Here is an 18,321-nt window from a genome sequence, read left to right as displayed (position 1 = left end):
GTGTATTCCAGGAAGGAGGTGAAAAGGGCAGCACATTCCGAGGCCCTCAGCATTCTTGCATAGGGCAAAGAAAAAGAAGGCTTAAGCCTGCCTTCTAAGTCTATAGATGAAATCAGAACAAGGTTGGTTTGCCAGACCGTTGCCCTTTCCTTCACATGGGGATTTTCAGTGTGCGTATAAATATTGTAGGCATTTTGTAGCTGTAGAAAGTGTGGTTGTGGCAAAGAAGTAGCCATTTATAGGAAGATTGCAAATTGAGGGTAAATAATTCATCAGTTTTGGGGAGGGGTGTCTGGTGGAAAGGAACCACAGCTCTATACTATCGAGGAAATTTTGCCCTCTAATTGTGTGGCTACATTGCACTGCAGCAGTGACATCACCTACCCTTGCAGCAGAGCAATTCAGGGAACCCATTCCTGCACTGTTAAGTAACCAGGCTGATGCTCCATGTTTTGCTAGACCATACTGTGAATTAAAAACTTCAGCAGTACAAGCCAGGAAGCATCATCAGGGCAGCATATTGCATTGCTGAACATGATATCCCTTGTTAGATCTCGAGACAGCAGAAAACCCTAAGGCACTTAGATTTTCAGAAAAGTCCTGTTTATCTTCTGGGTTTTAGATCTTTGACTGCCATTGAATTAATTGTTCATTGCTGTTTTTATTGTTGCTTTACAGTGAGAACCAATACAGAGCTTTTCCAGTTAGTTGGTTTTACATTACTGTTCTTAGCCATTGTTTATTTTAATAGTTTGGTATTTTATGATTTAAGCTGCCTTGGTTATTCTTAGGAATAGGAAGGTGGGGCATAAAATCCTCATGCATAAATGAGTACATTCTGCATGAGCAGAAAAGAACTAGGAAGTCTAGGATAAAGAATGGGTATGTGTATCACTAAGGAAACTCAGGTTTGGTGCCAAGGAAATCCAGTGCTTTGTGCTAAAATTATAAAACTGTATACAATATCTGACCATGTGATGCTGATTGCAATATTTCAGTTTTTATACTGTTCAACTAGACTTGGCAGAATGCTGGTACTTCATATATTATTAGGGCAAAACATCATGGCAAAATATTTTAACTGCTGCTGTTGAAGCTTTGCAACTTTCTTTTTCAAAAAGCAAGTTGTCTTTTGATAACTCCAGTCACTCCAACAATCTGCACAGAAAACACCTCCCAAGAGTAGCTCTGTGCAGAGGACCCATCTGTGCATTGCCTTACTGTGCATGGAGCACTTCCTCCTTGCATTCATACTTGTCCATGCACATAGGGACAGTGCCAGCTCGCTTTTGCCCACTCTCCTTCCCCATGCAGTGACTCAATGTGCAAATGGGTTGTCTGCCTCCAAGTACTGTTACAACTACAGAGCAAATTCCATCTAACCTTACTGATAGGAATGGGACTTGCACATATCCCACTGAAGTGACTGGTGAGTTATATAGCAATGATTCTCAGTTGCCAACTCCTGTTGGAAGAGTTCCTCAGCCTTGAGAAAACCTGCTTCTTCTTTTCCTTTTGATGCTTCTCCGGAAGTTAATTTTGCTGTCTGCACACAAACATTGCTCCTTCATCATCCACTGCCCATGTGGAGGGGTTGTGGCTTAGTGGTAGAGCATCTCTTTGTTCTGATTGAACATCCCAAGTTCAATCCCTAGCATCTCCAGTTACAATGATGTGGCAATAGGTGATGTGAAAAACCTCTGCCTGAGATCCTGGAGAGTCACCACCAGCCTGAGTAGATAATACTGACTTTGATGGAGCACTGGTCTGATTCAATATAAGACAGCTTCATGTGTGACTCTCTTAAAGCAGGGGTGTCAAACATGCAGTTCATGCAAATCAGGCCCCCGGAGGGCTTCTATCAGACCCCCAAGCAACTGATTGTCATCTGCTTCCTTCTCCCTATATCTTGCTTCCTCCTGCATAACAGCTTGCTTTGCCAGGCTTGTTCAATTGCACAGGTGCTACAGAGCAAAACCTCTATTTTCTCCATTGGCTGAGGCTCCTCCTTTGGGGAGGAAGGGGGGGAGGAATAGCTTGCTTTGCCAGGCTCTCTCAATTGCACAGCACAGCTACTGAGCCAAGCCTTTCTTCCTTCTATTGGCTGAGGCTCTTCATTCCCCCAGTCCCCTGGGGAAGGAAGGAAAGAGCCAGAGCTTTCTTTGCCCAGGAAGCAAAAAGTAAGCATCTTTAAGACCAATGAGTGCTAACGTTTTAAGCATTTTTTTTTTAAAAAATGTGTTTGTCTGTGGTCTTTATAAAAATTTATATCTCCGCTACCTAATCTTAAATAGCTACACACATGGCCCAGCCCAACATGGCTTGGCCCAGCCTGACATGGCCCGGCCCAACAAGGTCTCATTTATGTCAGATCTGGCCCTCATAACAAATGAGTTTGACACCCCTTTAAGACGGAAAGGAAAGGAAAAAAAGACTTGATGTGCTAGGCAGGCAAAAAGAAGGTGAGAGATCCTAGAATAGTGTTCAGAACTGGATTTTGAGAGTGAGCCGCAACCACCATATGAATGTAAAGAACTGCTCTGGTAGCTCAGATGAAAGGTCCACTAGATTCCTATTGAGTATTCCTGAACACGCAGGTGCAATTTATTTTATTTCATTTCATCACAGAACTTGGAAGCCAGCAAGCTTTTCTATGGGCAGTTTGGAAACAAAAAGCAGATGGGGAAAGTTAAAGATCATTGTGTACGGGCAGTGAGAAATGGAGAAGAAAGAACTAAAGACAGGAAAAGAAATTTCCTGAAAAGGATGAGTAAAAGAAACTAGAAAGGAAGCAGCTGAGAAAATAAAAAGAGGAGGAGAACTAAGGCTGCCAACTTCTCCAGTTTCTCCCCCTAAATCTCCAGGAATTTTCCAACCTGGAGTGGGCATTCTAGAAAGAGCAAATGACAAAGGGGAGAACTGTATGGGGACAGAATGTAAAAAATAGAAATACTGAAAGGATAATTGAGGGGGAAAGAAAGGGAGGAAGAACAAAATGTAAATGAAGGAAGAGTAAAGAATTGATGGAACAGAGGAGAAAAAGCAATGGGACCATAGAGAAGTGTATATGTATTTCCTTTTTGAAGTCATCAGTAGGTCTCTTTATAGAGTCATCAATAGATCTGACTATTTCTGTTAACAAAAACAACAGTCCAAAACTCATATAGGAATCCCCCCTCTTATAAAAATGAGGGTTCCTTGATATAGAGTCAGAACCAGGAAAGCATTCTTGGAGGCTCTGCAAACAGCTGTACACCAGAAGCAGGTAGAGAGATCTGGTTTTTGCCTTCTTCTATAACCCATAGTAATGTCAGCCTCCAGGTGGGACCTGAGGATTCCCCAGAATTGCAACTCATCTCCAGATTATGGAGATCAGTTCCCTCAGAGAAAATGGCTGCTTTGGAGAGTGGAGTATGGCATTGTACACCACTGAGGTCCCCTGTCCTCCTCTGGCTCCATCCTTTGCCAGTGGCCAGAAAGGACCTGGCAACTTTAGCAACCCACTTGCTTGAGGAGTCACTTGGATTTCTGTGCCCCTGTTCCTGCCTTTCTAGTGTAGAGCTAGATGGTGGCATTGAAAGTGCAAGAAAGAACTTTGCAAGTACACTTTAATCCATGGCATGGGGTAAAATGAGAGAGATACCATGGCAATTTGCCTGTGCTTAAGAGCTCAGAGACTTTAATGCCGCAGAACTGGCATGCTTCCTCTTAAATTATTGCCCTCCTACTTGCTGCTGGCTTGCTAAACTTTTCCATTCTATGGCTCCCCCTCCCCAGCCTGAGCTGCAGCATGAGACACTGGCAGGCTTTAAATAGCTATATCAAAGAGTTCAGTCACATTTTTGGCACAGGAAAGTAGCTTTAAAAAAAAACAAAACAAAAGAAGCCAGCCTTTCCCATGAAGCGTCTCCCTTTGCGGTCAGAGAAGTGCTGTAGTTGAAGACATGTTTATCCAAACTGTAAAACAACACTTGGGAGTTGGTTTCTTTTTGTGGTCTATGTTTAATTTTTAAAAAAATTTTTTTTTGTGGAAATGGGCCAAATGTTCCCTTTTGTTACAATCGCATTTCCCGCTGTACTGTTTCATTCTCACTTTGTGTGGCTTATTTTAATCTTACTGCAGGTCTTAATGAAGCTGCTATTTTCCATTGTGAAGCTCATAATGAGAAAGGACTGGCTACGTCAACTGAAGGACGAGTCAACATAAAAGGTCAGTATTAAGTCTCAAGCAGTCTTTAATGTTCTAGTTCGTTGTTCTTAATGAGTTTGTACCCACAAGAGTACGCACCTGATTTTCAGCATTTTACAGAGACATGCTTGGAATACTCCAGTTCTTATATCAAGGCCCACTGCTCAACAGCTCTCCTCCACATGGTACATATTGCTGAAGACTGCATTCATTTACTTTGTGGCTTTGAATTTTAAAAAGCCAAGAGTGTGGTTGTTGTTTTGGTTAATTATATACTAGAAAAGCAACCTAAAATAGGTGAATAACATTTGCAAAACTTACCTCAGAACGGGTTGTGAAACAGTAGGTTGTGCAACTGCATCAATTCCTCCACCCTGAGATTTAACTTCTAGAGTAGACCATAAAAAATGAGAATACTGGCAATTTAGGATAACAAAATTTGAACAGGCAATCTCTCAAAGGCAAAATTATGCACAAGGAACAAGTATAATAAATATATAGGACTGGTATACCTGGTATATGGGAACCATTGAAGTATATGGAGTTCTGGTGTGACTTATGTTGGGCTGCTTCACTGGCAGCACAACATCTGCTTTAAAAAAAACTAGGAGAGTTAGGAAGACATGTTAGAAGAAGGGGAGGGAAGAAAGACTGGATGGAGTGGGGCTCCAGTAGAGTGTTAAGGATCTACGGACAGTGAAATTTAGGCATGCATGAACAGATGACTGTAGCTATGAAATTAAAAGACATTTGCTCCTTGGGAGGACAGCTATGGTGAACCTAGGCAGTATAATACAAAGTAGAGACATCACCCTGCCAACAAAAGTCTGTAGAGTCAAAGCCAGGCATCGGATTCAGCAGGAGCTCACAGGAGCACATCTCCTGAACCTTTCTGAGAGTTCCACCTCCTCCTTCCCACTTTGTCCACTGAATAGTAGGTGCAGCTGCATAACAATCCTGGATGAGCTCCACCACCTATTTTTCCACAAAATGATCCCTGGTCAAAGCTATGGTATTCCCAGTAGTAATGTATGGCTGTGAGAGTTGGACCATAAGGAAGGCCGAGTGCAGAAGAATAGATGTTTTCGAGCTGTGGTGCTGGAGAAGAATCTTGAGAGTTCCTTGGACTGCAAGAAGATCAAACCAGTCAGTCCTAAGGGAAATCAACCCTAACTGTTCTCTGGAAGGTAGATGCTGAAGTTCAAAATATTTTGGTCACCAAATGAGAAGGGAGCACTCATTGGAGAATATCCTGATGCTGGGAAAGACAGAAGGCAAAAGAAGAACGGGATGGCAAAAGATGAGATGGCTGGGCAGTGTTACTGATGTAACTAACACAAATTTGAGCAGACTTTGAAGGATGGTGAAAGAAAGGAGGGACTGGCGTGACTTGGTCCATGGGGTCACAAAGAGTCAGACTCGACAGTGCGACTGAACAACAAAATGAATGGTGAGAATTTCAGGAAGGTAGCTCAGCTCATCTGCAGAAGAAAAGCTAGATTTTAGTCCAGCAACACCTTAGAAACCAACAAGATTTTCAGGGTATATGTTTTCAAGAATCAAGGCTCCCATCATCAGGTATCCAGTTGAAAGCTTATTCTCTGAAAATATTGTTGGTCTGTAAGGTGCTAATGGACTAAAATATTTTGTTCTTTTTGACTTTTTAAAAAGTCTGGAGTGCCATTTCAGTGGTTTAAGTTAAAGGAGGAATCTCGACTCTTCCTTAGGTTCCTGGTCTGAGCAACAGAAGAATTTCATACTGTGACAGGGTGGGACAACTATAGTATTTCAGAAAAGAAGAACACTGATAAATAGGGCTGCTCAGTCAGAAAAGGAGAGGAAAATGAAGGGAAGATCTTGCCTCTGAGGGAGAGACATGGGTGAGGTTGTCATATTTGGTGACAGAGATGGGATTTGAACTTATGCACTGAAACACTCCCAGGCCAAATAGAAAAAAGAGGGATAATGTGCTTTAACTGCCAGGAAGAGGGACATATGAAAACCCATTGTTTCAAGAGACTGCAAACTTCAACCAAGATTGTCAATTTAGTTAAAAGGACAGAAGCAGCTACAGAACTCCCACCAGACCTGTGCCAGAAGAAGCCCAAACAGAGGGACCAGCTGGAGTCTTACAAGTATGGAAAGTGTAGTCCGTCACACCCTGTCAAATCATATATTCCCTTTTTCTCACCTACTGCATCTAAAATGTCAGTTTTTCCAACTTGATTATTTGCCAGAATTTATGTAAAAATGCTCTTTAGTCTTGAAACAGCATTTACTTTCCTATTGCTACAACTAAGAAGTTTCAGGTTTTCACGGCTGGTAACATCATTAGGGTTTGTAGAATCTTTCGGGATCAAGTGCCGTGTTCTACTGGAGAAAGTTTTCCTTCCAGACGTTTCGTTCTCAGCTGCGGAGAACATCCTCAGTGGCGTTGCAGCCGGAGCAGGCACTCAGACCTTCTTGGCTGCTGTGCATTGAGTGGGGCCAGGGCTGCTGGAGAGCTGCTATTTGTAGGCTGGAGGGGGTGTGATGAAAGGGCAATTGGTTTGTGGATGTGCCCGTTGTTTGGTGGGGCTTCCTGGAAGGGTAGTGATAAGGAAACTGGCTGTTGAATGTGATCATTGTTCTGTGTTAATTGCTGGGAAGGTTGGAAGGGGTTTGAAGATAAGGAAGATGATTGTTGACTGTGCTGATTGTTCTGTGGAATTTGTTGGTTGTTCTGAGACTTTCTGCAATTTACAGTCTGTAGGGTGTTTTGCAGAGCTGGGTACCAAGATTGGTGGATGAAAATGCCTTCTTCCTTTCTGTTAAAATTGTGCTGGTGTTTGTAAATCTCAATAGCTTCTCTGTTCAGGCGGGTATGATAATGTGAGACCATAGAAAGGACTTCAGTTCTTTCAAAGTGGATGACGTCATCACAAGTGTGAGGATGTCACTTGCAGGGGAAACCATAGAGTTCCCTGTGATTCCTAGAGCTACCATAATCATTTCTGGGTTTTAACCAGAAATGATGTCATCATGCTCATGATGCCACTCCCACTATGTCCCTACCCCCAATCTCCCTGCTGGTTGCCAGGCAGGTATATAATGTTTGAATCCTGCAGATCTATTCCTCTTGAGGGCAGATCTGAGGGCAGCAGGAGAAGAAGGGAAAGAAGAAGAAGAAGAAGAATTACAGATTTATACCTTGCCCTTTTCTCTGAATCAGAGACTCAGAGTGGCTTACAATTTCCTTTATCTTCTCTCACTACACCAAACTGGCTCTCTATGCTGCTATTACAGAAATTGAACTACATGATTCTACCCACTAGCTCTGCATTTCTTTGCATCTTGGAATCAGAGATGCCAGCCTCCAGGTGGGACCTGAATTACAGCTCATTTCCAAACTACAGAGATCCATTGCCCTGAACAAAATGGATGCTTTGGAGGGTGAACTCTGTGGCACTGTTCCCCACCCTGATGCAACCCTAACCCCCCCCCCTCCCCATCTCCTGGTGGCCAGGGGAGACCTGGCAACCCCTACTTGCAATGGATTACATAAGCAATCAATGACTTTGTAATTCTTGAAACAGTCCACCCTAATGGTTTTTCCATTCTAATGTTTTTTTTCACAGTAATGCAGTAATGCCATTTGGAGAGCTACAAAAATATCTTGTTCTTAGCAAAATTAAACTGCTTGTACTGTTACTGCCAAGCCAATAAAAAGACCATTTTATTTCAGAGTGTGCACATTTTTGGCTTGCCTGGACCTTTATTATTGTTTTTACTTTGGGGTTTCTAGGCTGCATCTTCCCAAAAGTTAACAGCAGTTTAAAAACAAAACTCTATAGGTCCTAGACTCTCATTTATTACAGTCAAACCATTACAACATAGAACTGTTGTTCATGAGCAATGCGGTCGTCAGGTGAACTCCCAGAATGTCCTTTCAGATCCTTGTCATAGGGTCTTCAAATATTCATTTGTTTCATATGCTTCCAGCTTCCTATTATTTTGGCACCTAATCGAAGAAGATAAGCAGGTTTGGATCCCATGAATCTATTGCTGTGCTAGCCATTGATTTTTCTCTTTCTAACCACAAATGTAAGGAAAAAGCCAAAGCCCCACAAGGGAAAACATTCTAATTGGGTTCTGCTACCTAAGGATACTAGATAGCTCAGCCATTTGCTATTCAGGACATTTTGCCATGAGTTGAATTGGTGTTGCCCTAAGTCATTTGTATTCCCTGCAGACAGACAGCAGCTGCAGGGAACTTAATGGCCCAAGTAACACAGGGTCTAATTCAGATGGCACAGGGGAAAGTGAGCAAGTAGCTTCAGCCTCCCCTACACTGCATCTCATGTAGTTCAGGCTCCTTTCCCCCTCTGTCACTCCTTGGCCACTGTACCACTTTTCTTAATTAAATAAATCCCCTCTTTGACTGAGTCATCTCTGCCATCAGAACAAACCTTGCTCTCTCTTTTCCTCCTTGCATCCCTCTCCCTTTCTTTCTTTCTTTCTTTCTTTCTTTCTTTCTTTCTTTCTTTCTTTCTTTCTTTCTTTCTTTCTTTCTTTCTTTCTTTCTTTCTTTCTTTCTTTCTTCTCTTAAAAAATTATTTCCTTTTCTAATGTTTATCCTTTTTGGGCCAGTGGATGTTGTAAGCTGCTTTGAGCAATTATGGAAAGTTGCTGTGTAAATGTTGTAAATAAATAAACAGAAAAATATTGATTTGCATGGGAGAATCTACTCACATAGAATCCAGTGTGTGTAGGCCTCAAATGCATGATCGTTTCCTGCAGTTGATCACATGATTTGGGCCAAGGCTGCTAAAGCGGGAGACAAAATTCTGTGGGACTTGGTCATCCTGTGGACCCTGGGCAATGCATTTCTGGTACAATAAATTCTGCAGCCCTGTTCTCGAAGGAGTGGGAAAGTTGGAGTATGAGTTTGGGCTAGGTGCTGTCATCAGTACGACAATGTAACCTGTTAAAGAACAGAACAGGCGTGTTCCCAGGATAAAATAGGGGCTGTGGAGCCTTGTGAGCAAACATTTTACTTTGTGAGCTACTGGCATTAAAGTTGTGAGCTACTGCATAAATGAGTTTGCTCTGGAGCCATTTTTCCTGAGCGAAGCCAAAAATGTATGAGAGCTACCTCACACTGACTCAGCTTAGAGGCAATATTGTGCACCACCCTCTGCACACTGCGCTGAGCTCTTTGGAAGAAGAGTGAGATAAGGAATTAGGGATGCCAGACCAGTGACTGGCATCCCCAAGAGCTTTAGCAGTGGGGCAGTTGAGAGAGGGAATGATGGTGACATTATATCCTCCTAAACCTCTGGCTGTGATTCTTTGTCTGTCCCTGAAAACTTCATGGTACTATGGAGTTTTCAAGGATGGTCAGAGCATTCCCCAACTTGCTTACATCATATTTAGGGTTTGGGGTGGATGTAACATAACATGCTGTGAATTGTCCTTTCCATCCCCAGATTTTTCTTCCATTGGTCTGGGGAGCAGGGGTGGGAAATGTTAGGTATACTTTACTAACAGGATGTCATGTGATGTGTTTTCATATGATGTTTGGGTTAGGTCAAGGTGGTATGGGGTGCAGCCTCAGTGGGAATCATTGTTTAGAGGCCCAGGTTTGGGTCTACATAATTTGGAGTTTATATTTGTAGACTTTGTGAAAACATACTTGCACATCAGCCCCGATCTGAAACAGACATGACTTCAGGTTGGAAATAGGAAGTTATGATCTTGCTTTCACACCTTGTGGAGCCAGTGTAGGGCAGTGATTAGAGTGCTGGACCAGGATGTGAGAGCCCTGAGTTCAAATCCTCACAATCCTATAAAGCTCACTAAGTGATCCTGGGCCAGTCATGCTGTCAGCCTAATTTACTTCACAGAGTTATTGTAACGCTTGGAGCAATGTTTCATTGGAGATCCCTAATCAGATCTTTCAATTCATTGGAGATCCTGAATTTATCAGACAGAATTGCATTGGACATTGGTCTAAGCTAGACTTCTGTCAGCTGCATCTCATAGTTCTTTGCTCCTCCTCCCATGTGGCTCCTTACCTGCCTGCAGCCCTTTCTTTCCCTCCCCCTTTTAAGTAATTCCAGTGGTTTTCTGTTGTGATGAAATTGCCCTTCAGTTGCATGTATTGTGCACTGTATACCATGTACAGCATAGCTGTTGAAGATGTTGTTGTTTCTAATGCAGGAATCCCATCCCCACTAGTTGATGTCCATATTCAAAACAGAACAGCTCACACGATAGTTGTATCCTGGGTCCCAGGCTTTGATGGATATTCTCCGTTGAGCAGGTGCAGTGTTCAGGTAAGTCTTTACAACTGCATTCCTTAATACCTGATGTTTCATTTGTTACCTGATGCACTTTTGTTATTTAGCATCAATCAAAACATGCTGACCATTACGCTCTATATTGGTAAAAGTTTCAGGTTTCTGCATTAAAAATCAAATCGTAAATGTGTGGCTGAGGGCTGAGGTACATGTTTCATTGGAGATCCCTAATCAGATCTTTCAATTCATTGGAGATCCCGAATCAGTCTCTTTTCCACATGGTTCCTGCCTGCATTCCTTTTACAAATAAAAGAGGGCAGGTTTTATAAGTACCAGTACTAGAGAGAAAGCAAGTGTACTTTGTCCTATGGCAAAGACGAAGAAATAATCTGCTTCCTTGTACTTTGGGTGATGACAGTTTTGATTCCTTCTCAGGAAGAGTCCAGGTTGTCATATCTAGAAAAAGATCCTTTAAATAAAACAAGACGGGGTGACTCATTGCAGCCAAAGGGCAAAGTGTCTGCTGCCAATTGCAGGAACTAAGAGTGCCAAATAAGCATTTACTGGAGAACTCCTTAGGCCTCTTTATGCAGAAGTGTTTGATGATAGTTGCTGATCACCTAAGAAGAAAAAAACAGCATTGCTTCCACCCATCATAACAACAGGCAACGTCACCAGGAAACTAGAACAAAATCCCAGACCTATTTCCCACTCACATTACGTTGTTCTCACATTTGTCTTTTCAGCGGGGCCTCCTTCTGATTTCACACTATCTGTCCCGGGGCTGCAGTAAGCATCGGCATTTTCGCGCAGCAAACAGAAACTGCTAAAAACCAGTTTCTGTTTGCTGCAAGAAAATGTAGATGCTTTCTGCAGCTCCAGGGCAGATAGTGTGAAATTGGAAGGCAGCCCCAAGAAGATGAACGTGAGAGCGGCATAAGGTGAGTGGGAAATCAGTTTCTTAAAAGCACCATATAGGCCAGCCCAGAGTGCTTGGAGCCTGGTGAGTTTCCAGTGAGAAGAAGTTCTATATACAGAGAATACCTCTCTTCTGCTCCTGCTTTCAGAACTTGACTCATTTTCATGTTGAGAGACAATGGCAAGGAAGGGTTAGTGAGCTCCTATTTCCTTATTTCTCTTTGAAAAAAAGTCCCATTGGCTGAAAAAATGTCTTTTTCATTGTGGCACTCACACTTTGGAAATCTCTGTCCTGGGAAATCAGCTTTTATAGCTTTTACTAGCTGCTGAAAACTTATTTACTGGAGTGTTTGCCAGAGTGTATTGCTAGTAGGGTTGCCAGGTCCAACTGAGGAAATATCTCGGGACTTTGGGGGTGGAGCCAGGAGCAAGGTTGTGACAAGCACAAGTGAACTCCAAAGGGAGTTCTGGCCATCATTTAAAGGGACCACATGCCTTTTAAATGCCTTTTTCCATTGGAAATAATGGAGGATAGGGGCACCTTCTTTGGGGGCTCATTGAATTGGACCCCCTGGTCCAATCATTTTGAAACTTGGGGGTTTTCTGAGGAAAGGCACCAGATGCTATACTGAAGATCTGGTGCCTCAACCTCAAAAAACAGCCCCTCCAGAGCTCCAGATACCCAAGGATTCTCCATAGGGAATAACGGAGTGTCCTGCAGACTTTTCCCACCCCACCCTCTTTCTGATAACCCTGAAGCTGGGGGTGTGTGTGTGTGGGCTCCAAACCATGGGATCCCCTGCCTGCAACTGGGGAGAAGTGGGAGATTGGCAACCCTAGTTGCTAGTTTATGTGGGATAGGACGTAGGGGGGAGAGGAATTGTTTTTACATTATTATTTTGGTTTTTGCTTTCATTGGACGTAAATCATATTGAACCATTCTTTACTGCCCAGCAATAAGCTCATCTTTCAATATATCAAAAGTATTTAAACAAAACTTTACTGTATGCCACTATAAATAGCCTGTAGCTAAAAATGCAAATGAAAAACTGTTTTAAAGGAATAAGCATAATGTTTGAACTCCTGACCGCCTTGCCTAGGAGCTTTTCATTTAGATACCATCCTCCATGAATTCTTTGTATTTTTTAACATTGTCCCCTGCATCATAGTTTTATTTGACAAAGAACTTACTGTGTAGCCATCCGTGCTCTGTGGTTGGAAAATGGATGGAGAGTTTCAAATGGCACATAAGCTGCTAAAGAAATTTCATCACCATCTATGAAGTGTGCTTTGCTTTCATTTGCTCCTGTGGTCAACAGTAGCCTAAAAGCCGAAGGGAAGTAAATGCTTTTGGTTGCTGAAATGGAAGTTCGATTTCCCCTCTGAAACAACTTTCTTCACAATAACTGTTTGACAGTAGATTCAATGCAACAAAGTTCAACTGGCACCTTTAAGAGCAACACAGTTTAATTCTGGATGTAAGCTTTAGTGTGCATGCACACTTCTTCAGATACATTGAAGCCTTGCTCAAGCCTTACTTATAGGTGTGGGTGGCAGTTAGTTAACAGAAAGGGCTACTTAGGCTCAAGAAGATGTATAAATAACAAAACAATAAGATTAGCTAAAACATGCTAAGGTATAGCTAAAGTATAGCTAAAATTGGATTAAAGCAGGACAGATATGTAATCTATTTATTCAGGCAATTTCAAATCTCACAGGGCATTCTCAGTAAAGGAAGAATACACATGTGTTGCCAGAGTATGTGACAGGAAGGGAGGAAGAGTATTTGGGAAGGATGCCAGTTCCAGTGCTAGTGGGAGTGCTATTGCAAAGGAAGGAATTAGGTTCCTCATCCAGTGTTAAACATAAGCCACAGATTCATGGCTATATTAGAATCTAACTACACATTACATGCAAATACTGGCAAATGAGCCCCAGGAAAAACTAAATCCAAAGGAGGCAATTTTGAGTGGACTAAGAGTAACAGGGGTGCTTTCCCTTTTCCCTATAATTATTCTGCCCAAAATGCCTCGCCCACTGAGCTGTTTCTCCCTCCCCCCAAAGATTTTGAGCAGAGAACTGGGTGGCAGGAAAAGAGTTAAGAAGAAGATGATATTGGATTTATATCCCACCTTCTGCTCCAAATCTCAGAGTGGCTCACAGTCTCTTTCATCTTCCTCTCCCACAACAGATACCTTGTGAGGTGGGTGGGCTAAGAGAGCTCTCACAGAAGCTGCCCTTTCAAGGACAACCTCTGTCAGAGCTATGGCTGACGCAGGGCCATTCCAGAAGCTGCAAGTAGAGGAGTGGGGAATCAAACCCAGTTCTCCCGGATAAGGGTCCACACACTTAACCACTACACCAAACTGGCACTTCCAGTCTTGCTTTTCTCCTCAACATTGTCTCCTATTCAAAACAAGGTTTGATTATATATGTGCACATAATGTGTGTATGCAGTTAGCTACCCCCACACTTCTCTGTGCTGTTCTTCCATGCTGGAGACTTCCCCTCCCCCCCAGATGAAGGGATTTAGGCACTGTTAACATGAATTTCCACACTGTACCAAAAGAGCCCCTTTTGTGCTGCTTCTGTCTTCACAAACATTGTCAATACAAGGTAAAAAGTCAAGAGGCATTTTAGAATGGAAGGTTTATTTGTGGCAGTAAAGATTTTAGGTTTGCATTCTAATGGCTGAAAATGCAAAAATTGGATTTTATGTGTAAAAAACCCCAAGGCCAGCTGTGGCATAACTTCATTCTTTATAAGTACTCTTAATTATTGTTAACATTTATGCTACTGCTACTGCTTTAACATTAACTAAGTAACAGAGAGGTGCTCGGTGAGGAGAGAAAGGAGAACGTTTCAGCCAGAAGGCTTGGCTGGAACACTGCAACACCATATAGGCCAATATCTTGCAAAGGGGTGGAATCTTTCCATACAGCAGCTTTGTGGGTGGTGCCCTTTGTTACTGTGCTGGTTCTTTCCCCCCTAAGAATTGTTGTATACAACAGAGGAAAAACAGTTGTGTGTAGATAGCTGGGGGTACCCCTGGGGCTGGTACTCATTCATAAGACAAACTGGGGAAAGTTTTAGTGCATCATATTTCATGCACAGGAATCTCTGACTTCTTGGCACCTGAACCATGGAATGACATTCTGAAGAATTGCAGTGATAATTTAAGCCAATGAGTCTACCCATACCCATTTCCTATCAGTTGGCTAAGAGGATGTTCATCTAGCAGTTTGGAATAAACTTTCATGGGCTACTGTGGGTGGGTAAAGAATGGGGAGATGTTTTTCCTTTCCGGATGTTAACATGTTCATGGTATTTGATCCTGCATTCTTTCTGAATTTCCGGAAACAGGCTGGAGAGTCCAAAACATTTCCTATGATATCATATTCTGTATTGGTTACATGACAGTTATCATGATGTATACAGAAGTAGACTTTCTTAGTTAGAAAGCATTCAAAAACCTCCAAGACAAGTGAGTGTTTTAATCACAGAACACATGAAAACTTATGAAAGCAGGCTATAATTGCTATATAATGTTGATGTTTGGTTACCATGTGTGGATAACATTATCCACTACTGTTTTGCCTTCTTTGGGGATACAAGAGCCAGAAAGTTTATTTCATAAGAACATAAGAGAAGCCATTTTGGATCAGGTCAGTGGCCCATCCAGTCCAACATTCTGTATCACACAGTGGCCAAAAAAAATAATAATAATTTTTTTTCATTGAATGCCCACGAGTTCTTGTATTGTGAGAAAGGGAGAAAAGTACTTCTTTCTCTACTTTCTCCATCCCATACATAATCCTGTAAACCTCTATCATGTCAACCCGCAGTCGACATTTCTCCAAGCTAAAGAACACCAAGCGTTTTAACCTTTCTTCATAGGGAAAGTGTTCCAAACCTTTAATCATTCTAGTTACCCTTTTCTGCACGTTTCCCAATGCTATAATATCCTTTTTGAGGTGCAGTGACCAGAATTGTACACAGTATTCCAAATGAGACCGCACCATCGATTTATACAGGGGCATTATGATACTGGCTGATTTGTTTTCATTTCCCTTCTTAATAATTCCCAGCATGGCGTTGGCCTTTTTTATTGCAACCGCATACTGTCTTGACATTTTCAGTGAGTTATCTACCACGACCCCAAGATCTCTCTCTTGGTCAGTCTCTGCCAGTTCTCAAACCATCAACTTGTATTTGTAGCTTGGATTCTTGGCCTCAATGTGCATTACTATGCACTAGGCAACATTGAACCTCATCCGCCACGTTGACGCCCACTCATCCAGTCTCAACAGATCCTTTTGGAGTATCTCATAATCCTCTCTGGTTCTCACCACCCTGAACAATTTAGTGTCATCTGCAAACTTAGCCACTTCACTGCTTACTCCCAACTCCAAATCATTTGTGAATGAGTTAAAGAGCATGGGACCCAGTACTGACCCCTGTGGCACCCCACTACTTACCGTCCTCCACTGCGAAGACTGCCCATTTATACGCACTCTCTGCTTCCTATTAATTAGCCAGTTTTTGATCCACAAGAGGACCTGTCCTTTTACTCCATGACTCTCAAGCTTTCTAAGGGGCCTTTGATGAGGAACTTTATCAAAAGCTTTCTGGAAGTCAAGGTAAACAACATCTATCGGGTCTCCTTTGTCCACATGTTTGTTCACCCCCTCAAAGAAATGTAACAGGTTAGTGAGGCAAGATCTTCCCTTGCAGAACCCATGCTGAGTCTTCCTCAATAACCCGTGTTCATCAATGTGCCTACTCATTCTGTCCTTGATAATGGTTTCTACCAACTTTTCCAGTATTGAAGTCAGACTGACTGGCCTGTAATTTCCCAGATCTCCTCTGGAACCCTTTTTAAAGATGGGGGTGACATTTGCTACCTTCCAGCCCTCAGGAACGGAGGCAAATTTCAATGAAAGATTACATATTTTTGTCAGGAGATCCACAAGTTCAAATTTGAGTTCTTTCAGAACTCTTGGATGTATGCCATCCGGACCTGGTGACTTATTAGTTTTTAATTCGTCTATCAGTTGTAGGACCTCCTCTCTTGTCACCTCAATCTGACTCAGGTCTTTCAACAGCCCTTCCAAAATAAGTGGTTCTGGAGCAGGCAAACATTTCTCATCTTCCACAGTGAAGACGGAGGCAAAAAATGCATTCAGCTTCTCAGCCATTTCCCTATCCTCCTTCAGTAATCCTTTTACCCCTTGGTCGTTCAAGGGCCCCACCGCTTCCCTGGCTGGTTTCCTGCTTCTAATATATTTGAAGAAATTTTTATTGTTGGTCTTTATGTTTTTTGCAATATGCTCCTCATAGTCCCTTTTTGCCTGCCTGATCACAGTCTTGCATTTGATTTGCCACAGCCTGTGTTCCCTTTTATTAATCTCACTTGGACTAGCTTTCCACCGCTTAAAGGAGTCCTTCTTACCTTTTACAGCTTCCATTACTTTGTTTGTTAACCATGCAGGCCTTTTCTTATACCTGTTTGTGCCTTTCCTAACTTGTGGTATATATTATCTGAGCTTCTAGGATTGTAGTTTTAAATAGCATCCAAGCTTCCCCAAGGGTTTTGACTGTATTTACCTTTCCTTTTAGTTTCCTCTTCACATGCCTCCTCATCTCAGAGAATTTCTTTCATACAAATAAAATGTACCTGAAATAGAAACATCTAGTTATGATTACTCTTCTAATGTTTGCTTGCTAGAGCATCTGGTAGCATGAGAAAAATCATGATTTTGCTTTTTTCCCTACCTTGTAGAGCATTGAGGAGATTCTCTTTGACTGAGATTAAACCCAGTTCTGCTAGCACAGCTTCTGGTTCAGCTGATGTTCTGTTTTGTTTTTAATAGCAATGGTAGCTTGAGTTGAGCAGGGGCTGAAGATCCATTAGGGTTGTCTCTGTGTCCACTAATTCTCCCCTACAAGTCAGGCCACAGACAAAAGCCCTAACTTTCCAGTGTAAATAGCAACAGTGGGGTTGGCACAGTCATCCCTTGATTATGTAGCCACTGCTCACACCCATTTGTTTACCCATGTTTCAGCTTGGGACAAAAGCATATGATAAGTCTAACAAAAAAGAGTGGAGTCTTTGGAATCTGAGACTGGGGGGCGGGAGCTGAGTTAGAGCTCACAGAGGCTGCATGTGGCCTCTGGGCTGGCAGTTCCAGATTCCTGCTGTCAACCATACCTATCCATTTTGGCATGAACACAGATCTCTGTCTTTGTAATGAGTACATGGGGAGAGAGAGAGAGAGAGAGAGGGATGGCAAAACAAAGATAACTTCAGAATGCCCTGTTTAGTGTATCCCTATCATCACTGCTGTGAATGCAGAAGCATTCACATTAGCGACGGAGCCTCTGACCAGAAGTTTTGTGTCTACTTTCCTCTGTCAGCCACCATTTCACCTGCATTTCCCCCCTGCTGCACCACTGGAGAGCTTTCTTTGTTTGCTTCTTTAGTTTTTTACTCTTTAAAAAATCAGTAAATGGGACATTGTCTAGATGCTCCAGTTTTTAAAAAATCCCATCCAGTTATGAGATCTGAGTAAATTTCCATGTCATGTGGAAGCAACATCAGTAGTTAGCAGTTGTGTGCCCTGGAGGCTGAGTTGAGGTGGTAGTGAGGCTGAGCATGTCCAGAGAGATCTGTCCTTGCTACTAATTCATCTGTATTATTTTCTGTGATTCTGGGGCAAGGCTTCCTGCCCATCTTGAGTCTTGTCACCTTACAAATAAAGTACAGTTGTTTACAGATACCAGGGCATTTTTTGAGTAGGAATGCAGTCCTGGCTGGCTTGGCATTGGGTGCGTGGGTATGGCCTAATATGCAAATGAGTTCCTGCTGGGCTGTGTGAAACTGGTGATGTCAGAGGGTGTGGCCTAATATGCAAATTAGTTCCTGCTGGGCTT

General features: G+C 42.5%; 1 protein-coding gene across 1 annotated transcript in view; it reads left to right on the top strand.

Annotated features, from left to right (window-relative positions):
- MERTK (MER proto-oncogene, tyrosine kinase) overlaps positions 1-18,321 on the top strand; it is a 79,443-nt gene that overhangs the window by 20,930 nt on the left and 40,192 nt on the right. Inside the window, exons 5-6 of the mRNA XM_060248256.1 lie at positions 4,124-4,210; positions 10,391-10,506. Coding sequence (XP_060104239.1) covers positions 4,124-4,210; positions 10,391-10,506 — 203 coding nt within the window. The remainder of the gene's footprint in view (positions 1-4,123; positions 4,211-10,390; positions 10,507-18,321) is intronic.

The sequence above is a fragment of the Heteronotia binoei genome, chromosome 1 (genome assembly GCF_032191835.1).
Source record: "Heteronotia binoei isolate CCM8104 ecotype False Entrance Well chromosome 1, APGP_CSIRO_Hbin_v1, whole genome shotgun sequence".
Taxonomy (NCBI): Eukaryota; Metazoa; Chordata; class Lepidosauria; order Squamata; family Gekkonidae; genus Heteronotia; species Heteronotia binoei.
The sequence above is the reverse complement of the archived record's forward strand: the minus strand, read 5'-3'. Positions and strand labels throughout refer to the sequence as shown.